This window comes from Alexandromys fortis, unplaced genomic scaffold, assembly GCF_014885135.2.
Source record: "Alexandromys fortis isolate MF-2015 unplaced genomic scaffold, M_Fortis_MF-2015_v1.1 scaffold_42, whole genome shotgun sequence".
Classification (NCBI taxonomy): domain Eukaryota; kingdom Metazoa; phylum Chordata; class Mammalia; order Rodentia; family Cricetidae; genus Alexandromys; species Alexandromys fortis.
Window position 1 is genome coordinate 9,872,145 of NW_026067934.1, and position 23,280 is coordinate 9,895,424.

At 40.6% G+C, this 23,280-nt stretch overlaps 2 protein-coding genes across 4 annotated transcripts in view; one reads left to right on the forward strand and one right to left on the reverse strand.

Moving 5' to 3' along the window:
- Window positions 1–23,280, forward strand: part of Thada (THADA armadillo repeat containing) — a 301,738-nt gene that overhangs the window by 40,015 nt on the left and 238,443 nt on the right. For all 3 annotated transcript variants that reach the window (XM_050146143.1, XM_050146144.1, XM_050146142.1), the window contains exons 21-22: window positions 617–774; window positions 8,784–8,893. In XM_050146143.1, the coding sequence (XP_050002100.1) occupies window positions 617–774; window positions 8,784–8,893 (268 nt within the window). The remainder of the gene's footprint in view (window positions 1–616; window positions 775–8,783; window positions 8,894–23,280) is intronic.
- Window positions 6,959–7,341, reverse strand: LOC126504113 (60S ribosomal protein L36a-like). The gene has a single exon (XM_050146150.1). It carries the CDS (start codon window positions 7,324–7,326, stop codon window positions 6,964–6,966), a length of 363 nt encoding a protein of 120 aa, XP_050002107.1. The 5' UTR covers window positions 7,327–7,341; the 3' UTR covers window positions 6,959–6,963.

Genomic DNA, 23,280 nt, shown 5'->3' on the forward strand with positions numbered 1-23,280 from the left:
TTTTTTTTTTTTTTTTTTTTTTTTTTTTTTTTGAGACAGAGTTTCTCTGTAATTTTGGAGCCTGTCCTAGAACTAGCTCTTGTAGACCCATGCTGTAATTCTAACACTCAGGATCTCAGGATGCTAGGTAAGGAAGGTTGTGAGTTTGAGAAGTCTGAGCTACATAAGGAGATACTGTATATAAAAAAGCAAAGCCAAAACAACAAAATTTTTATCCGTTCCTTAACTGATAAAATAACCATTCTCACTAAAGTAAACAAGAAGTACTTTTTTTTAATGCTCAACCATGTAATACTTTATGGGTGCCAGAGAGATGGAAAGTTTGTTTTATTAATATTCAAATATTAGTCCTAAGTTTTGAGGCAGTATTGTGTTTCATTTTAAGTTTATTTGAAAATAACAAATTAAAAAATTAGCATGCTTCATTCTCATAGTGTGTTCTTTACAAATGTTAGCGTGTTTTGTTTTGTTTTTCTCTGAATAAACAGAACATATGACAGATTGGTTTGTTCAAACAGATCATTCTTGGAGAAATTATGAGTAAGTGTGTCCTAAGAAACCTGGGATGTGAGGAATCCTAGCTAGTGTTCCAATAGTGTTTGTTTTGTCCCTTAAGGCAGAGAAGGAAGAACATGTGACGTCACTGCTCAGATGGTCCTGGTGTGCTGCTGGAGGAGTATGAAGGAAGTCGCTTTACTTCTCGGCACCCTCTGCCAGCTTCTCCCCATGCGGCCTGTCCCAGAATCCTGTAGTGGGTTATTAACAGTGCAGCAGGTAAGGTGGATGGCCGCTCCACCAGGGCTTGTTTTTGGCTAAGGCAGAGGCCGTTATTGTAGATCAACTTTATTTATTTATTTATTAAAGATTTGTGTAGATCAACTTTTAAAAACAGGTTTGGACCTTAAAGATTTTACAGGTGCCAACTGAAAAAGTAATTTTAGGGTATTAGACCTAGTATATTTATAAAATAATGGCATTTTAAGAACTATATCAGTAATTATAGATTTGCCTCACTTTTGACTCCAACATTGTTATAGTTTTTTTATTTCTCTTTTTAACATATGTAAACTTGAATTCTAGCTGAAATTATCTATTTAGTAAGACACTCCCTGCCCCCATCTCTTAAAAATTTCAAAGGAATGAAATGTAACATTGGTTGGTCATGCTCTCCTGTTGCCCTCCCTTCAGGAGTAAAGTTGTGGTCCTTAATGTGTTTGACAGACTTTCGCTTTAGACCACAAGTTAGCTCAGCATCTGGGGCTGTTCAGGGATCTAGTGCTGTGTTTACAAGAAGCTAGCTCACCACAAGCATTTCATTTGGAAATATTGTAGATTTATTAGATTTTTGTTTTTAATTGATTCCTTCTTCCTTTCCATATGGTTCCAACAAATCAATTTCCCACAGTTTCCCAGCAAAGATATATAGCATGCACTTTCATTTTTAACCTTTTTCAAATAAAGATAATTTCCCCCCGTAGGGTATTACAACATTCAAGAACAAAACAAATGCTGTAGTATGCTAATGCTGGTTATTTCTACAATAACCATGTGACTAGTGCCATGGAAATAATGCTAATGTTTTTATTCTCAGACTCTGGTTCATGTGCTTGCATCTGGCTAACAGCTGGGCCAGTGATGTTGCAAGAAGGCCTTGGAAAGGCACAGGGCAAAGGCGAGCAGCACATTGTGGGCGGCTTGTTCCTCAGTCTCTTCCAGATCAAATAGGCCTTGGTGTTCTAGAGTTACTTGGAGACATTACTCTGACTCGCAATTGGGCCAATGCCTGTTTTTTTGCTGAGGAACCCAGTTATGATCAGCCATTTCACTGGGTGAACCCACCATCTTGTTATGAAATAAGTATGTGCTATTTCCCTCGTCAGCTTCTCTTTTCAAGGACAAATTGAAGAAAATACATTTTGCTTTTTACTGTAACTGAGAAAGGCTTAAAAGTGCCCCATGAAAATTATTTGCCTTAACACCCTTTCCATTACATCAAAAGTTTGTATTATAATGAATTTATGTAGAACAGCTGTGTTAAAATTGGGACCTAATGTAAAAGAGATGTTTGGTGTTTTAAAAAAAGAAACTAAAAATAACAAATAGTTGTATAAACTAAAGAATTCTTCAGTGGCTATTTGTATGGATAAGTGGACTCCTGCCCATTAAGAAAAAAACATTACTCTCCATTTGGATAAACCACACAGTTTTCCATGTGCTTTTTACATGATAAGCTCACATGTAGCTGTATGAGAAGACATTACTGGCTTGATGATGGATCAGGGCACATATAGTTGCTGTGTGCTATCAGAAACTATCTCTGGAAAGCTTTACTCTTGGTTTTGTTGACTTTTAAACAAACGCCTTATTAGGAACATTAACCCCCCCCCACACACACAAAAGATTGCTTCTTTAAAGTTTTTTTTAAATTTAAATATTTTAGGTTTGTTTATTATAAATGTTTGCTATCATATAGATGGGCATCAGTTGTGCTCTTAGCGCCCAAGGAGGCCAGATCAGATCCCCAGAACTGCAATTACAGATGGTTTTGAGCCACCATGTGGATGCTGGAAACTGAACCCTGGGATCCTTTTGCAAGAACAGCAGTGCTCTTAATTGCGAGCTTGCTCTTCTTCATCCCATTTACTTGTCATGTAGCCCAGGCTGGCCTTCCACGTGCTGGAAAGACAGCCAGTTCTGAACTCTGCTTCTGTGAGTCAAAAATGATCCCATGTACTTGATTCTTTTAAGAATGACAAATGAAATGACAGAGGAACACGGTTTACATCAGGGTGCCTGGCCATACCTAAGGTAAATTCATACCTCCAAGGACATAGTTGCCCTGGCAAAGCTCCATTTGCTGTAGCTGGTAACAAAAACATCAGTTTGAGAGTTATGTCAGATGAATGTGACGACACCAGACTCACCTCTGTAGCTAATACATGTAGTGCTGATACATAACTCTAGTCTCCTCTCTCACCTTTCCTGCCCAATGCTTTGACATCACTCTGATTTTATGGCCTTTGTTAAGGGGTGGCCACTTAAATATCACACACATGAAAATGATTTACAGCAGGGTGGCAGGAAAGAAGGGTGACAGTTTGGTGACCTGTCTTGCTATATGATAGCAAAGTGGTGCTTGTTTTTAGTTCTGAGCTTCCAGGGCTTGTTTCATGGGCACATCATCCCCGTGATGCTCTCCAGCACTCTTAGATAAGAGGAAACAGAAGGCCCTGCTTGTCCAAAGATCACAAAGGTTGTCTCTGGCCTCCCTCAGACAGGAGCCCAGTTCTCTCCTTTCTTTCCATCATGGCTTCCCCTGGCACAGTGCTCTCTTTTTCCTGAGCAGCTAATTTAAGTTTTCTTTAAGCTAAATTTTCTCCTTCTCCATTACTCAAGCCAGTTTTCTCTGCTGAAAGAGCAATGAAAGATAACCTTTTTTCTTAATTTTAATATCTAATCCTTCCCGTAGAGCACTTCTTGTGAAGCAGTTCTTCAAAAAGAAACTGTTCACCCGGTGGCAGGTCTGACTTCCCCCTGCCCTCTAATCGCACAAAGAAAGGTTCTTTCATAGTGCTCCTGTCCTAGAGGCAGAGAGAAAGCTGCTTTGAGGGCTCTAAGTCGAGACCCTTCAACGGTGAGCAGTGCACACAGCCTTATCTCACTGTTTCCTGACTCACTGGTATGTGTCTGGGTTTCTAGCCTGACATTTTGCTGATAGACTTCTACTTTATATTTTGTTGGACCTCTTTCCAGTGCGATGGCTGATACTGATTTTAAAACAACTTCTATGTTGAATATCAATTTCGTTGGAGAGTTCATCTAATATTTCTAAAGAGAGTCTTCTGGGTAAAATTTCATACCTGCTTCACCTCACACCCCTTACTGCCACAGGAATCACGTGAACAAACATAATGCCAACTAGTAGAAAGTGCCTGCTTTAGATTCTGCTGTTGCTTGAGTGATTCGTAATGCTAATCATGTTGGTGCATTTTCTCTCTTGTTATTTATTTTTTGTAATGGGTTACAGATGGAATTTACATTTATTAATATTCATGTCATAAAGGAATTGCCTTTTTGTTTTATTTGTTTATATTTAGATTTTAGATATTACAAATAAGTATATTGAACTATAGTGAGTGGAAATTATAACTTTTTTTAAAAAAAGATTTATTTATTATGGCTGGGCATTGGTGATGCACCCCTTTAATCCCAGCACTCAGGAGGCAGAGGCAGGTGGATCTCTGTGAGTTCAAGGCCAGCCTGGGCTACAAGAGCTAGTTCTATGACAGACACCAAAGCTACAGAGAAACCCTGTCTCAAAAAACAAACAAACAAACAAAAAGATTTATTTATTTATTATGTATATAGTATTCTGCCTATGTATATGCCTGCTTGCTAGAAGAGAGCACCAGATCTCTTCTACTACTATAGATGGTAGTGCTATCCATGTGGTTGCCGGAAATTGGCCTCGGGACCTATGGCAGAACACCAGTGCTCGTAACCTCTGAGCCATCTCTCCAGCACGAAAGTTAAAACTCTTAGGCTTTGCAGTGAACTTTAGAAGAGAACACATGGTTGTTTAGTTGCCTATTTATTGACTGTCTTACTACATGGATATTGTGGGAACATAAATAAGACTTATATGTGGTTCTCTGCCCTCAGAGAGCTTAGTTAATATACCAATGAAACAAAGCCAGATTAACTTTGAAAACTCAGGACTGAAGGGCAAAGTTAAAGTGGCTCATGTTGAGAAGCTGCAAAAAAGCAACTTCCTGGTCAGACGGTGTCTGCACACCAGAAAACCACTGTAGTTATATAGAGGGACAATTTGAGGAAATTCTGTTAAAAATCATTAAAATAAAGAAGGAATGGTTTTAAACATTAATTATTGTTTAGGGTTTAAATGTGAAGCATGCCATGTAACCAAAATGGAATTAGAGTCTCCTGACTGTAGACATCCCCAGGGTTATTAGAAATAGTTTTGTTTTCAAGTCAGAATTTGAACTAAGGGCTCCTATTTTATTGTGCAAAGTCAAACCAAAAGGAGAGATTTATAGACTGCTAATTTATCTCATGGTAAACTATAAATGCTGGATACATGGCATGTAGCTGTTTCCCTGTATATTTGTGACCTATAAAGCCATAAAAGATGCCAGTTTGCTTAGAGTTTTATAAAATGTCTAAGTAGGATATGTTAAGCTTAAAAGATAGTGACATGTTTAATTTTAAAATTAAAAATCAGTATCTTATTTTTTTATTCACTTTTACCTTAATTTTCTTCTAAATATCCTGAGATGTGTATTAGCTCATGGCTGTAATCCTAGTACTTGGGAGGCTGAGGCAAAAAGATCTTTAGGGATTCAAGGCCAGCCTCAGCTGTATAGTGGGTTCCAACCCAGCCTGAACAATAGAATGAGATTCTGGCTCAGCTAAAAATGATAATAAAACATCTTGGGAGAATCTATTTTTTTATGTTAAAGTTTGTTTTTTTTAAAAAATACACTATCTGTAAAGAAACTCTTTGAACTTCAGAAACTTGGTGGTTTCTAATGAAACAATTGAGGTTTCCCTTTAAAGACTAAATGGAAATTTTCTGAGCTAATGAAATGGCTCCGTGTGTAAATTCTTTCACCAAGATTGATCCTTGGGACCCACGCCTGTCCTCTGATCTCTGTAGGCGCCCTGCACGCATACATACACACAAATAAACAATGTAAGGTTTTAAAGTTCCGTTTCTGCTTCTTACTATTGTTACTCATTTTCTGAATGGTCTGAGTCGTCTCAGTTCTTTGTAGTTTGGTTATCCACTGAGAGGGTGTCAGTAGATTGCTTCTGTCCAGCTGCTGCTTACATTATCCTGTGCACTCTCCCACCTTCAGGAACTGGGTTCATCCCTCCTCTTCATGCCTGTTTTTAACTGCTGTGTTGTATAAAGCCTCTAAGTCATTCATCTGGGTCTGCCAACTTCGCTTACATATGTTAGATCTGGATCCATTCAAGTGTCTGGATATCCTCTTCTTTTTTGGTCTACCTAGCCACATACACCCTGTGCGAGATGTGAGCATGAACTCTAGTCTAATTCTGTGTGGATGGCGAGATGTGAGCATGAACTCTAGTCTAATTTTGGTGGATGGGCCTTTCTTGAAAGATAGTGAGTGTTGTGCAGCTCTCGTTACAACCCACCAGGCTAGTTTTCTCTGCAGATCTAAACTGAAAGCCTACTGAGGTCATACATCCTGTTTTCATCTTCTTTGTCTGCCTCTGTAAGTGCCACAGCATTGGACAGGATGTCAAAAACACTTGACAATGATTTTTTTATATTCCTGCAAGGGCAAAAATTTACAAGTTTGTTTGGAGATTAAATGTGAAATAAAATAAAGAAAAATTGTCTACATAACACTCTTGTCCTTAGAGTCTCATTCTGACTGCTAAGATTGGGATTACCTAGGGCTGAGGGTCCACGTGGGAAAGACCACCCACAGACATACTTTTGGACACTTTAGTTTTATTACATGCTATTCAGTTTAGTCCTTTGAAAAAAGTTGGTATAAAGGAAGCGATGAAAATAATGACCTCTGTTTAAGGAGAAGATAGTGAGCTGTTGCAAGTCCTCAGAAGCCTTCATGAATAGCCTTCGTCTTTATTGAACGATGTCACAATATCTGAAACACTTTAGAGGAAAGAATTAACTAAGAGACTCTGTTGTCTTTGTTTTCTCTGCTCTGAAGTATCTTCTTAGTAACCTCTTACTTCTGTAATGATAGCAATGATGCTTGTAAAAATTCATCATGCACTGCTTGTGTGGTTCTTTGTTGGTCTCCTTTTCTTTTCTTTCCTTCCTTCCTTCCTTCCTTCCTTCCTTCCTTCCTTCCTTCCTTCCTTCCTTTCTTTCTTTCTTTCTTTCTTTCTTTCTTTCTTTTGAGTGAAAGCTCATGATTTTATTGTCTTCATAACAAGGTCAGCTTAGAACTGGATCACTTGGCTCTTTCTCTTCTTATCACCACCCAGTTCAAAATGCTTGCATCTCTTAATAGCCAGCATCCTCTTAGATCTGCAGTTGGGCTCCACACATTCCAGTCTCAGCACAATCTTCTTTGTAGTTTTCGCCTTTTTGCGGAAAAAAGGCTTAGTCTGCCCACCATAGCCACTCTGTTTCCTGTCATAGCGCCGCTTTCCCTGGGCATACAGAGAATCTTTGCCCTTCTTGTACTGGGTCACTTTGTGGGGTTGGTGTTTGCCACATTTCTTGCAGAATGTACGGCGGGTCTTAGGAACGTTCACCATGTTGGCGGGTGCGATATCGGCACAGAAAGCGTTGGTCTCCATTTCTGTCTGTGCACTCTTTATAACAGATACACTGAGTGTAGATGCTTTCCCTCTAGATGGAACAGAGAGCTCATGGGGAACTGAATTAGGTGATAGAGAATTAGCCTATTCTGAACTTGTCATTAACTCATTTAAACACAACCACACACGAGGTGAGTAAGTGCCTTTAGTGCCCCAGTATACAGAAGAGGAAAATGAAGCCATTGAGCATGGTTGCTCATTTACTGCTCACTGTCGTGGCTCTGATGTATGCAGAACACTAACCCTGTCACTGCTGAGATGAAGGTGTTTCTGGGAAGCAGATCTGAGGTCCTGTTGGGCAGCTTCCCTGTTTACAATGCTGTGGTCTATAGATGCACAGTGAACAGATAGCTGATGACTGCTTTGGTCCAGAGTTTATAGAAAGCCTGAGTTTTCTAAAGTCAGCAGCCACCAAACCTGTCACCAAATGACATAAACCAAGTAGGATTAACTAGTTTGCCAGCTCTCTTTGTTCAGAGCAATGTGACTAATTGTCAGTTATGTTTTGTTTTAAATTAATTGATGTGCTTTGTGTTTAATCTTACCTAAGAGGAAGACAACATGTCAGGAAATGGGGCATGGCATCCTGGCAGTTTCCATGGTTGAATTAAAGTACTGCTTATTGACTTGGGAGGCCTTTTACTAAGCCTCACCTGTAACCTTAGTGAGCCTCTAGAATGTAATGTGAATGGACATGGCTCTCAGTTTAAGATGAAGTGGTCTTTGCATGGATAATGTTATAATGTTAGTGCTCAGCAGTGCAGATGTGCTTCCTGTCATTGAACTGTATACTGTAAAATGGATGGCATGGTAAATTTTCTTATGTGTATTTTACCATAATAAATGCAAAATATTTGAAGAACAAATATTTAGAATCACGAATGTGAGTTTGTTAGTCTTTGTGATTTTTTGTTGTTATTGTTGTTGATGTTGAATGAATGGCATGAGCTAACAGATTGTACTGTGAAATTTGCAGATCTGGCATAAGGAGGCATTCTAGTGTAGCAATTAAAGATCAATGACTCCCTGGTTTCCTGTCCTGCTTACTTGCTGTATGACCTTAGATTAAATTATATAGCCTTTCTGTGCCCAAGTTTTCTATTGGAGACTATAGTGTTAAACTAACACAATGGTGTTTATTTCATGGAATTCATTATGAATAGTTAATGAGATGCTATAAAAAGCTTAAGGCATGCGTGTTAGCACACATTTGTAATCCCCACTGGGGGTATGAAGTACAAGAGTTCAGTGTTATTCCTGACTACAGTGTAGCAAGTTCAAGGCCAGTCTCAGCTCTCTGAGATCCTAACTCAGAAAATAACATATAAGTCAGTGTTAGGTGGATACCCAGGTACAGGTTCCAAATTATATTGCTGATATGTGCTAATGCATCTGTAAATTAAGCATAAATTGAATATTATTTTCATTTTTTAAAGGTAAAAGAAATAGGAGATTACTTTAAACAACACCTTTTACAATCAAGACACAGAGGAGCATTTGAACTGGCTTATACTGGTTTTGTGAAACTCACTGAAATATTAAACAGGTAAAACAAATATCCTTTTTGTGTAGATTTTTTAAAGAGCAGATTCTAGACCGTATGCATGGAGTAGATGTCTGTGTCTTTTCTACCTTGGCAAGAATGAAGACTGGCTGGTTACAGAACTCAAGAGATGACTTTCATGGTTCCGTCATGTGATTGACTGCAGATGGCGGTGTGAGATGTCCAGCCGGCACTGCTTTCTCACCAAAGCTCATTCAAAGTGCACTCAAAGATGTGCCAAAAATAAGCCTGAGATTACTGCTTCTTTCCATGGGTGAAATGAATGTTTTGTCTGTTTGAAAATAACTTGACGTTTGGAATCAAATAATCCTGGATTTCTTTGTTTCAGGGAAAAACAAGGATTTTGTCTTTTTCTTTATAGTTTTATAGAAAAGTCTTGAAATAACAATAAGTAGACATAATTAATCTTAACCAGAGATGTAGATAGATCTCATGTATTTAACCAAATGTATATTTTTAACTTTATGGGTGCCAGAAATTTCACACATTCATATAATAGATTTTCTCTAAATGATTTGTAAGGAAACCTTCACTTACTTAATGACTAAGTATTTGTGACAAACATTCTGTAAATGAAAGGTAGTTTATTTTTCAGGAAAACATTCCTATTGCCTGGATGTTGCCAGTCTTGTAGCTTCAGCAAACATTTTATTTTGGCTGCTGAGCGATTTTCAGTCTTGATATCTGTGATGCTTTGCCTCCCACTGCTGGTGAAAACATTTCTAAAATGTCTTGTTAGTTGTAGGTCACACAGACTATCTTTAAGTGATACTTTAAAAATGTTCCTGATATTAAAACTAATGATCTTTAAAAATATTATATTTTATTTTTAAGTGTGTGTGTGTGTGTGTGTGTATGAGAGAGAGAGAGAGAGAGAGAGAGAGAGAGAGAGAGAGAGAGAGAGAGAGACTGACTGACTGTGGACAGGAGTTCAGGTGCCTGTGGAGGCTAGAGAAGAACTTTATACTCTCAATCTGGAGTTACAGGTGTTCGTGAACAGCCTGATATAGGTTCTAGGAACCACATTCTGGTTTTCTGTAAGCGCAGTGAGGTCTCGTAGATGCTGAGCCATCTCTTGAGATCTGTAAAGTGTGACCTTGAAAAATATTTTTTCTTTTCTGAGCTGGAGAGCTGACTGACTCAGTGGTTAAGAGCACTGACTGCTCTTCCAGAGGTCCTGAGTTCAATTCCCAGCAACTACATGGTGTCTCACAGCCATCTATAATGCAATAGAATCTGATGCCCTCTTTTGATATGCAGGATGCAGATAGCACTCATATACATACATAAGTATATCCTTAAAAGAAAGAAAATGCTTTATCTTTTCAATCCTTTGCTTCTATTGTAGACCTGATATGAGTATTCTTTTCTCATAATGCAAATTTCAAATGAATTTAGCTGTGTATTTGTATTGTCCTTGGCTTGCAAAATATAATACCTCACCATGAGACACAATTTCTATTGTTAAAGAGCTTGTGAAGTATGAGGACAGTCTAACCCCATTGATGGGTAAGATTGGTTCAGCTATTCTGTCTGACTAGACAGTGTCTGCATCCTCCTTAATGGTTCCATGCATGTCCTTCCTGAAGCTGCATCCTCACTCCAAGAAGTGGCCTTCTTCCAGAGTAAAGGATGTATGTTTCCTTTGTTATAGTCTCCAAACAAGAGATGATGGTTTAGTTTAGGAAATAAGCAAGGGTAAAACTCAGAATATCAACAGGAAGTATGTTCCAGGCCTCTACTGGTCAGAAGAATTACTGCAAACATTTGGCTCAATAGATTTTAATGACTGTTAGGGAGAACCTAGATTCAGTTTTGGCGATCTAAGCCTGAGGTGATGGGGCTCTGAGATGAGCAGAGATGGGTATTTCACCTAACATTTGTCCTCATGTGGACAACTCCACACATGACATACTGAATGACCAAAAGGAAAGCAATAGACATTCTGTTAAATTTCTTGACTTTATGAGATGGAATCAGGGCAAGGCTAAGCTAGGTAGTTTTCCTCTGGACAGTTACTGATTAATTTGCCACTAGCTGGCAGATGAAGTAGTGGGCGAGGGGGTTCCATCTGGCTGTGGTCACATTTCTGGCACCTTGGGTAGTGGGATAGCTAGAAGACTGGACCTCGTTGGCATATAAACTAATGACATGACTGGTGTAAAGTACGGGAAGATTTTATTGTAGATATGAGAGAGAACAGCCCGAGCATCTGGAAGAGTCTCACACAGAGAGATAAGCAAGTAGACTGACCATGGGCAGCACAGACTGGGCAAGACCAGGGCTGTCTGCGAGAGGGGAATAGCAAGAGATAAAAACTTGCCGGAGAGAAATGTCCCAAATCACCAAGGAGAGTCTTTTTCCATGTGATGGGTACCCAGCAGGGTGAGAAAAGCTGCCTGACCTACTCTGTTAACAATAGTAGGCTCCAGGAGCCACCAGAGACAGAGCAGGCAGCTCCAAGGTGACACTTACTTGAGTACCAAAAGAGAACAGGTGGTGGGAAGAAATGGCTGAAAAGTTGGACTCAAAATTTGGAGTTGAATATGATGGGTGGCAGAAACAGCAGGAACCTCTGCATCCGTACCTCTGCAGACTCAAATCAACAGCTTGATTTGGTTAGGGAGGCTGGTCCCCTTGGAAGGGGTCTGTTTGTGTCCCTCCTGAGTGTTCCCTACCAGATGTGTTACGGACAACATGATCACCCCTTTTTTATGGTTACAGGGATGGTTTTTATTGTGAATGAGAGGTGGAAAATATCCAGAGGTGTCTGGAAGAATCCAGAGCAGAGAGAGAGAGAAAGAAGTAGACTGAACGTGGCATGCCCAGCAGACTGGACATGGTCAGGGCTGTCTGTGAGGGAGGCAGGAAGAGCAGGGCATGGAGAATAGAGACAGCGCTGCGAGCCTAGCAGGAGCTGTGAACAGAGAGTAGCTGGGGAGTTTAGGGTCCAGGAGGAGGGAAGAAGGTCTAGGATACCAGTGTGGACTTTGAAATGTGTAACAAATACTTGTGAGTAGAGACTGGGCAAATCTGGAGGCTAACATGGACCTGATATGCTGATTGGCACCGCGGGTATATGTTAATTGGAGAGCCATATGCCCCTTTTGTCAGGGGTACCGGAAACGACTCCTTTTGGCGATAAGAACCAGTTTCACAAGTTACTGGGGGATTGTGCTTTTATCTAATAGCCAGAAGTCCTCCTCATTTCTGGATATTTGGACTGCCTTTTTATGGGGGTCCACTTTCCCTCTCGGATTGATGGTCAGAAGGGGCGACAGAAAGCTTTGTATGCAGCCCATGAGCACAAGCAGAAACAGCCCCCTGGGAGACAGACTTTGGCGAATCAGCTCAATTTTATTCCAGAGTATAATAAGGATTAGGGAGCCTGAGGACAAACCCTAATTTGCATTAAATGCACGCTCCTGTCACAAAGCTTAGTATGTGGAAGTAGGGTCCTATGGTAGAGCTTCTTAGCACAGTCTTTGTAACAGGGATCTGTGCCAAGGGTCAAACCAAAGATGAATCAGGCATCTGGTTTAGAGATGTCTTTTAGATAAGGTGAGTCTTTCAGACCCAGGGACATTTCCCAGATAAGGGCAGGTAGAGATCTGGAAGCCTTGCTGGGGAGGGAGGTAGTTTCCATATTGTTGAGCTTAGAGAAAGCTGCCAGACAGGCTGTGGCAGACTCCGACCTCTGACTAGCCAGCCATGTATTGCAGCACCTTTTGGAGTTTGCGGAATTCAAGTTTACTTTGGATCTGACAGTTGGGACCACAGGTGATCTCTTACTAAACATGGCAGTTTTGGGGTAGCAGAACTTCTTAAATAGTATCAAACTCTAGGCAGAAGCTGTATGATCTCTTCTGGCCCTGGTAGTTTGGCAAGTCTCATAGTGTGGCTTCAGTCACATGCTTTTGGTTATAAAGAGTCTTTAGGACAGACCAGTGTAGTCTTTGGTGACACAGTGGCAATTGAATGCAAGTGGTAGTGGTTACCAGGGAATCAGTGATGGCTCCTCTGGTTTTAGGTCCTAGTGACCAGGAAAATGGGATTGATGTTATCAAAGTCAGAGGAACTTTTGTTTGTCTGTTTTGCCTGTATTGAGTGTCAGGAAATGATGGGTTGTCCTGGTGGCTATCCTCAGTTTAGCAGTTGCAGTAGCATATGACGAGGTAAGGAAACGTAGCTGAAACAGACAGGTCTGGGAACTGTTTTCATAATCGTCACTGCTGGTAGGACTGAAGTCTTCAGGGAAGAGTGGGAATGGACAGAATAGAGAACCAAGGACAGAAACGTTGTGTGAGACCGAGCATGAATGAAACACCACATCTTTGCGTCAATTTCAGAATATTGTGTACTTGCTCAGTAGAAGCCATTCCCGAGAGATGAAGCGGGGAGATGGGGAAAGTGCCTGGTGTATTGGCTACTCGTCATCTGTTTTAAAGCCCTCACGGCTGTCATTGTTGGTTCATACCCATGGTGGCATCTCATCTGATGCCTCTGGGTGCAGGGGTTTTCTATCCCTTTGGGAACATTTCAAATCTGACTATTTTGCACAGAATATCTGTATTATGTGTGTTGCTTTTGTTTGTTTGGTTTTCATTTTTAAAAGAAAATCTGTTTCCTTTGGACTTTTTTAGGTGGAAGGGTTAATAAGCACTTAAGTGATGAAAAACTTGTTTAGGCATACAGCATTGAAGAAGTTTGCAAGAAAAAATCTGGGCATTCCTAAAGGCCCATAGGAATCAAGGCCAGCTGCTGGCTACCTCTTGCACTGCAGCTGTGTTAAGGAAGAAAGCACTTAAAGTGATTAATGGACAAATAACTGAAGAGTTAAACATGAGCTACATTCTTTAAATTGGTTTTTAATAGGATTATTCAAAATGTCTTCAAATGTAAACTGATTTTACTATTAAACAATTATCAGGATAAACAAGAATGGGGAATATACTATTCCTTTTTTCAGGGAAATTTTTGAAAATAATATTTATATGTATAACACAAACAAATGTGGAGTTAGTGTTCTGTAATCTGATTTTCTCATGTAGCAATTTCTGTTTGGGATTTGATGAATATTCATACTTTCTTTGTAAAACACCATTACTGCCAAATATGATTGTGTATGCCTATAATTTTAGTATTCTGGAGGCTGAGGCAGGAGGATTTACATCGCAAGGCCCTCCACCAAACCCAAACAACAAAAAAAGGTGAAGCTATAACTGTCTTACATGAGGTACTCACAGAAGTGCCTTCTCCACTTATAATTCTGCCCTACACTTACAATTGTTAGCTACCTAAGTGTTTAATTGGGGTGCTTAAGTATATTTAAATCATGGATAAATTCAAATTTCTGGTGAAAATCATAAATGGGACTCTCCTTGTCCTTTGTATTTGAAGTTGCTGTTCTAATTTAAAGATTCCTAAACTAGAGAGTGCAGTTGGGGACTTTGATTTCTTCACATTTAAAGCTTAACTGTGGGGGTAAATTGTTGAACAGAATTGTAAGTGTAGAAGTTACCTTGTGAGCACTTCATGGTATCTTACTCTTCATATGGGAGTAGTTCTGACTACTGAAGGATGGGCATTCTACAATTATCTGCCGTAGTAATTATAACATATTCACATTATTGACCCCCTGAGTGAACTGCTGAGAGGTAGCAGTTTTAGGTATAAAACACTAGTAATTTAAATATTTAATCTTTATCAATGAATTATAGTTCCTTTGGTGCAAATCGAAGTGAAAATCTTTTATGAACAATTGGAATGTATAGTAAAAACCAAGTTCTCCTTTTTCTGGAGAACAAAAGAATGTATCTTTACATAGTTGTACAAAAAAAAAATAAATGGTAAGTGTAATATATTGGGGAGAGGTTCATTCTTCTCTGATTAACATTATATTGTCTGATCTTTTATTCGTGTTTCATTGGACAGATATTCTTTTCTTTAAAGATTTATCTACCTATCTGTCTGTTTATTTATATGCATACAGCATTTTGTCTGCATGTATCCCTGCAGGCCAAAAGAGGTACCAGATCTCGTTATGTATGGTTGTGAGCCACTTGTGGTTGCTGGGAATTGAACTCAGGACCTCTGGAAGAATAGCAGATGCTCTTAACCACTAAACCATCTCTCCAGCCCAACAGATATTTTTGAATCACATACTGCTCACTCAATGTCCTATGGATTTTATTTGAAATGTGAATAATTTAATTAAGAATAGGTTATAGCTAGGAGGTAGTTGCACAGACATTTAATCCCAGCACGTAGAAGGATTAGGCGGGTGGATTTCTGTGAGTTCGAGGCCAGCCTGGTCTTCAGAGCTAGTTCCAGCTACATAAAGAAACCCTGTCTCAAAAAAACAAAACAAAACAAAACAAAAACAAAAACCGGTGTGGGTTCTAAGCTTATTCTGAGGTGCTATAATCCTGAAGAGCCCTATGAATTGGGGGAGTCTGAACCATATGAATAGTCAGCACTTTGTAGGCCTGGCTGCCATAAAACTCACAATGTAGACAATGCTGGCTCAAGACTCAGATTCTTGTGCTGGAATGTAGGTCTGTGCCAGCCTGCTGATTCCTTCTTTCCATTTTTACAATAGATTGAAAGGATTTTGTGAAAACTGGAATGTCTTAATGTTAATTTTCTATGTCACTGTGGTTACTATATTGTTAGTGACCTTTGAATTTTTATTTTTCGTATCTATTTTATATGAGCATTTTGCCTGTGTGTAAGTGTACCTGGTGCATGCAATACCCACCAAGGCCAGAAGAGGGCATCAGAGTGCTAGAGCACTTCCTTGTGGTGCTAGGAACCAAACCTGAGCCCTCATTGAAAGAGCAACGTGATCTTGACCACTGGTCTCCATTTCTCCAGCCCCTGAATTGTTTTTAAGTCTATTCCTGTAAGGTCAGTCTATATCCCCTATTTTGGAAATTTTAATACTGGTTTTCAAAGTCTTTATAATATGTTTTCATTTAGATAGATATAAGAATAGAAGAACCTTGCTCTCAGTGAGTATTCTGTAACGTAGATTTTTCAAACTAATGTATTATGGTTTAATCTTTCTTCTTGGTGTGCTGAGTACTCTGTGGGCACGTCCGCCCACCACTTTTCATGTAGCGTTCCTGTTCTTCCTGTGGCTTCTCTGCTTATTTCCTCGTTGTTGCCCCTGCTCTCAGCTAAGGCTTAGCGCAGTGTCTGCCGTCTCCACCTGCAGTGAGCTCGCGCAGTCTGTGGTGCTGGTGAGGGCGGGCGGGGAAGGAGCTTCTCTTGATAATGTCATTTTCCCACTGCTCTCGTTTATGCACATCCTTCTTCAGATTTAAAGTTTCTCCATGTTTCAGAGGTGTGCTCCCTTTCAGAGACTGCCTCTGTGCATACAGTCTTCTTGCACAACTTCTCATTTTGTCGTTATTTAAAGATGAAGACATGAGCCATTAAATTATAAAAACATACAACCAGAAGAATGAATGGATAAAGTTTTCACTTATGAAATAATTGGAGATAGGAGAAAATTTCCTAAATAAATTTTTCTGGAAAGGGTTTCAGGAAATGAAGATAAGTATCTCAGTTAATGGCGCCTAACAAGTAATATAACTAACTAATTCAGACTCACTAAGAAAATAACCATGGCACTACACAGATGGATGGAAGAAGCGTTTGGAAAGTTCCTTTGTACTCAGGGAATCTGATGTATTGCTACAAAATAGTCTGATGACCAATTAGTGGAGTCTATGGCATATGTAATCTTGTATTGTGGGTTTGTTTTTTTCCTTATCTTAAAGAACTTATCCACTAGGAGTGAGATATCTCTGTCTAGAAGTTGGACTAACCTGTTTATGGAATAGCAATTTGCTCCAGTCCGGAACATCATCTGGAGCCTGCCATGTACATTTCTGCTACTTTTCTAATTTTAAAAATGTTAAAACTTATTATTTTCAGTGCTTTATTGACTCTCGAGTGTGGGCATGCTAGGCAAGTAGTGTTCACTGAAGGGCGTCCGCCCGCTCCCTGATACGTTTGCTATGGGCTCAGGCTGACCACTGGAAGAGGAAAATAGCAATGACAAACTTCCTTCTGGCCCCTTCGTGATTGTGGTGAAGAAGAAAAATCACAGTGCTTTGATTTTGTCCTCTTGGTTTGAAGTACAGACAAAATATAAAGGTGCTTCCCTAGTTGTCATCATACTCTGTCCAGTGATTGATGGAAGCAGAGGCAGAGATCCACAGATAAGCCCTGCGCTGAGCTCTGAGAGTCTTGCAAAAGAAAGGGAGGAGGGATTGGACCAGCCAGGGGGTCATGATGGGGGAACCCACAGAGACAGCTGACCTGAGCTCATGGGATCTCATGAACACTGGACCAACTGTCAGAGAGCCAAAATGGGACTGACCTAGGCCCTCTATATGTGTGTGACAGTTGTGTAGCTTGGTCTTTTCGTAAGGCTTCTAACAGTGAGCTGGCTTTTGCTAACCTGTTTCCCATGCTGCATTACCTGGCCCTGCCTCGATGTAAGGGGAGGAGCTGGGTTCTGCATCAATGTGATGTGCCATGCTTTGTGCCAGCCCAAGGGAGACCTGGTACTTTCTGAATGGAGATGGATGAGGAGTGGGTGGGGAGAGAGTAAGTGTGAAGGGGGGGGGGGGAGCTGGTTGCTGTGTAAAATAGATGAAAAAAATGTTCTTTAAATAAAAAAGTTTAAAAACTATATGAAGGTATAATTTAAGTGAGTTCCACTGCTAGCTTGCTAAGAATAGTAAAATACCTAACCTGTCTGAGATGTTGTGGCCCTTTTCAAGAAAAGGACTCCAGCTCCTTTCAGCCTGAGCATCCCACTCACCGTGTACAGTGCTGCCTTCTGATTGCTTGGGAGAGTCTGGGGGGGTTTATGGTGAAAGATAATAGGGAACTGGATGCATTTTAAGAATTATTTTTATTTTTGTGCGCACGCTATGTGTATATGTGAGGATCAGGGACAACTTGTGGGAGCTGGGTAATGCCTCCTTTGTTCTATGAGTTCATCCTTTGTTTCTTATGTGGTAATACCCTTACCTGCTTAGCCATCTCCACAGCCCTGCAATTGGATATATTTTTGTAAGTTCCCTTTAGTACTGTTAAACTGATTTCATAGGTGTATGTAGATTAATAATATGTAGTTTTAAGGAACTCTTTTTTGATGAGACTTGAACCCTTAATAACTTAAAATTGTATGATATTCTTGAGGCTCACGACATTGGTAAAGTAGTCAAAGCAAAAGAGTCTTCAGACAAAGTTGGTGTGTCCTCTTTAATTGAGGGGCATTTGCTGACAGAAGCAGGATAATGGAATTCCCCTAGTCTGTGGTTGGTGACTGCAGAGTGTTGGCAAGAAGCAGTTCTTCATTTCGGGATCCTTTCCCTTTTCCTTCCTGACCCCAGACTGTGATGAGGAACCAAAACAAACAACCAGAACTTGCTGCATTGTTCTTGGGAGTCTTCCCTTTACCTGGCAGTATCTTCTCTTAGCAAACACCAGTCATCCTGGTGTTTTGAAATCACTTCCTTATAAAGCTGGCTTTCCTTGCTGGGGAGTGGACTTGAGGAGCCAAAACTTGAGGGTGTTTCATCTTATAGCTACTATGACTTTGTGTTGAGAAATCTTAAGGTTACAGCCTCTCTTCCCTACACACCCTTTTTAGTTTGCGGGTGTACCAGAAGACATGGTACCGCGCAGCAGCGGCCGCCAGCTCGGTTTGGTTTGTTTGTATGCAATTATTCAACAGAAAGTTTCTGCTGCATCTGCATGCCAGATGCTATACAGGGCAAACTCTCTGGACTACTGAAAATAGGATGTTCTAGGCTGCATTCCTGGGAACTTAAAGAACATTGGTAGGGCCTAATCCAGCTGTGAAGGCTTCTGTGAGGCCGTGCTGAGGTGTTGGGGGTTGTTCTCATCAGAGGCTTTAGGTACTTCATATATTTAGGGTGACACCGTCTGTGTGTAACAGTCACTAAAGGATTAAAGAATATCTCTTTCATAAAATCTCTCTGTGGAGCCTGACTACCCTGAAGCTCTGTAGAGCAGGCTGGCCTGCAATCGCAGAGATCCTCATGCCTCTGCCTCCTGAGTGCTGGGATTAAAGGTTTTTGCCACCACACTTGTCTTGATTTATCAAAGCATCTCTGCAACAGTTTTCTTTTTTAAACAGTAGTTCATAGCCTAGTCGATAGAACTGGCACTAAGATCTAAGTGGGCTTGGGGAGTAAGTATTTCTTTTTCCTTCTTTTCTTTTGGTTTTTGAGACAGGGTTTCTCTGTAGCTTTGGAGCCTGTCCTGGAACTAGCTCGTGTAGACCAGGCTGGCCTCGAACTCAGAGATCTGCCTGCCTCTGCCTCCTCAGTGCTGGGATTAAAGGCGTGCTCCACTGCTGCCCAGCGGTGGTGGGCATTTCTTAGAGACTAGCAGTTCAGGAGACTCATGGTCACTTAGAGTATGTAAGGCGTTGTGACAGGAGACACTAGTAGAGGAGAACCATTGGTAAGATGTGGGGTTTGCTACCAAGGAAGCTTTATGTGAGTGTGTTTATGGGTTCATGTGGAAGCCACAGGGTGTCCTTTCAGGAACCATCTACCTTGTTCTTTGAGAAAGTTTCTTAATGACTTAGAGCTCACCAGGTAGGCTATGCTGGGAGGCCAGCAATTCCCAAAGATCTTCCTCTTCTATATTCCCAATGCTGGGAATATAAGAGCACCTAGCTTTTTTTACGTGGGATCTGGGTGTTGAACTCCAGACATCATGTTACTTAGCGAACACTTTAGCAACTGACATGTTCTTATCCCACTAGAGCAGCAAGTCTCAACCTGCGGGTCATGACCACTTTAGAGTTCCAACGACCCAGAGGTTGCATATCAGATATTTATGATTCATAAAAGCAAAATTACAGTTATGAAGGAGCAATAAAGTAATTTATGGTTGGGGTCACTACAACATGAGGCACTGTAAAAGGGCTGCAGCATTAGGAAGACTGAGAACCGCTGCTCTTGAACTTTCAACCTAGCAATGTTTGGGATTAGTAAGTAAAGTAGGAGTCACTAGGCAGAAATTAAAGGCCAAGAGGAAGATCAGCTTGTTGGACTGTGTGTCCCAGGTGATAGAAGGAATCATTGGGAGCAACAATAGAAAGCAAGAGAAGTCCTCGATAGGAGACATGCCATGATGTTTGGGGTGGTGTTGGGAAGCTGCCTAGAGGGATAGCAGACAGACAGTTGGGATACAGATCCAGAGGTTAGGAGAGGAGGCAGAGGTGGAGATGCAGGACTGGGGAAAACATCTAGTGCTGTGAAAATAGGGAGAGTTAGATACTCTGGGTAGAGACATATATTTAGGGAACATTTGAAGTTATTGCCTGGAGAAGGTCTCCTAAAGAGCCTTGCGAGAAAAGGAAAAAGTTACATTGTTACCTGTTGCTAAAGTTCAGAAATGCTGAAACATAGTTCCTACCCTATTTTTACATGTGCACTCACTTCACACTCCAGAAACAAGTACTAGTCGTCAGTCTGAACTTCATTTGGGTTTTGTTCTTGAATCCTGGGAAAAGCTCACCCTTGGGACAAGATTTAGGCTAATAGGTTTGCTGTTGATAGGCTTCCCATGGGTGGCAACTCTCACCCCTGGGAAACACTTGTGCATCCCCTCTTTAATAGTTACTGTATCCTCTTTATCTCTTCCTGGGCCAGCCTGCTTTGCTAGAATGCCATGCCCAGCAGAGCTGGTCATTTCACTGCAGATATTTATTGAGCTCCCACCAGGGTGCTGAGTCCTGTTGTAGATACTTGAAAGTACAAAAATGGACAGGAGAGAATATGTCCGTGATAGTGTGCAGCTTGTATTTTATTTTATTTTTTGATTTTTTTTTTTTGAGACAGGGTTTTGCTGTAGCTTTGGAGCCTGCTCTGGAACTAGCTCTTGTAGACCAGGCTGTCTGAACTCACAGAGATCCGCCTGCCTCTGCCTCCTGAGTGCTGGAATTAAAGGCGTGCGCCACGACCACCCGGCTGCAGCTTGTATTTTAAAGCACACTTAGGAAGCTATAACATTCTGTCAAATAGCAGTGTGTGTGCACTCTAGCACATGTAGAGGTCAGAACACAGCTTTGGGGAGTCAGTCCTCTCCTTCCACTTTGAGAGCTGAGGCTCAAACACAGGCTGTCTGTTTACCCACTGAGCTACCTGCTTGCTTTACTTCATTGTTTTGAGACAGAGCCTCCTATAGCCCAAGCTTAAGCGCACCTTTTAGTTGAGGATAACCTTAAACTTATGATCTCCTCCCCCCTTTCCAAGTACTGGGATTACAGGTGTGCACTGCCAAACCCCACTTAGCAGTGTGCATTTGATTTGATAAAGTTTGATGACAGAGAAAGCCCCCCTCCTTTTTTTCTCTTTAGACTCGAGTAGTATTTGAAAGGACCCGAATGACTAGAAGCAGCAGAGTTCTGAGAAGAACTAATATGTAAGTCCTTAGGCATCCAAGAGCAAAATGGGATAAAGTAAAATTTAATGTGATTATCCAAATATGTAAGGCTTTGTAAACCCAGATAATGGATTAAATGTGTATGGAGATACATATTGTTTAGTTTCCTGTGAAACACATTTAGAGTAAATCTGTTGTATAGGCATCCAGGAGAGGATACCTGGTACTGGCCTAAAACATGACTGGAACTCTTGTGCCTTTGCATAGTGTTTTAGCGATCTAAAAGTGTTGTATTCTGAATAGCCAGCTTTGAGTGGCCAACGATGCTTAACTGAAACTAACACTACCACTAAAATATATCAAATTCCAGTTTGTCCTCAGAGCTTCTGTTGGCATTTTATACCGTTATCTAAGTGATTGTCAAATGAAATTGAAGGAAACAAAGTGAAGGTGTGTGGCAATGTGTGAATGTATCGGCCATCAGCCCATACAGATAGCTTTACTTTACTGATGCTGATTTGTCTGGACACCATACTTTATTTAACTGAATCAATTATTCTTTAGAGTTGCTTTAAACCTGACAGTTTTCACTTTTTCCTGTTTTGATGAGCAAAGGGAAGGACTTCCTTTCTGTACTAAAAGCCTTTAGTAGCTTGGCGAGTGAATTATTTGGTAAACAAAGGTATTTGGTAAACCAGCGAGGTTGTACATGATTAATTTCTTGGCAGTTGTGTCTTGGTACATTTCTGGGAATTTGTGTCATACATTAGCTTTCATGTATTTCCCGTTTCAATGTGTAAGTGGTTGCTTTATGCTTGCAGGTGGAAGTTTCTTCAGGCCATTGTGAATGGTTCAGCTAATATAAGAAAATGGTATATTCACAAGACTGGGTCTCCCTGGTTCCTCCAGAATGGATGAGACACAGTCCATCCCATGCCAGGCCAAGCTGAGTTTTCTGTAGGATCTTCTGACTGCCAGGGTGCTTTCTGCCTATGCCATCCAGTCCATTAGCACTCCTTTAATATTTTAACTCTAATGACGTGTGTTCAATGACCAAATCAGTCTGAATAAAGCACGAGTAGGAAGATGATTTCTGTTTTGTTATATTTAGGAAATTTCCTTGAAAGAGTGCACCCAGAGCACTTTCTGAGTGAACAGCTTTTGGAAGTTGGTTCCAGGGTACAGTGTATATACACCAGCTACTTCTTCATGGTTTTTGGTTCATTTGTTTGGGAGTGAAATCCACTGAAACAAGTAACAGGAGCTGATAGTATCTTTAGTACCAGTGAATCAAACCAAAAATGTAATGTAGCATAAGGTCAGCTCCCTTGAAGTAGTGCTTTCTTATTAAGCTGAAGTTTTAGTGTTTTATTTTTATTAATTTTTTTACCCAATTTACAAAAAGTGTAAAAAGTCTGAGAGACAGCAGTTGGCTAATTTAAATTAAGGAACGTGGGTAAACTATGTATAACTAGCTTGTTATAAACAAGCTGTGGGGAACCAGGGTTGCACAGTGACAGTTTGTAAATAAACTCAAGACATGACTGAGAATGGATCTGGCCTTGTGGATTGTTTCTTTTTTTCAAATTGGGTCTTAGTACATAGTCCAGGGTAACCTCAAAGTCAGGATCCTCTGCCTCTGCCTCAAGTGCTAGGATTATTCGGCACCTAGTTGATTGTCTTTTGAAAGGGTTGTGCTGAATGTTGTGTTGAGAATAAATGGTAACAGTAAAAGTAGAGCATCTGTTTGGGAGGTTACAGTCGGACTTGAATTCCAAAAGAGGTGGCTGAGGTTTGGAGGACGGTAGAGATGGGAAACCTGCCCAGAGTCTGGATCATTTCCAAGTCAAATGTCCATGCTGTTGACCGCTTAGATAGGGCAGTTTTCAGAAGGGAGGGTGAAGAGGAGCTCTTTGTTACTG

Coding starts and splice junctions, on each gene's coding strand:
- LOC126504113 (XM_050146150.1), bottom strand. CDS start 7,326: ATGGAGACCAACGCTTTCTGTGCCGATATCGCACCCGCCAACATGGTG.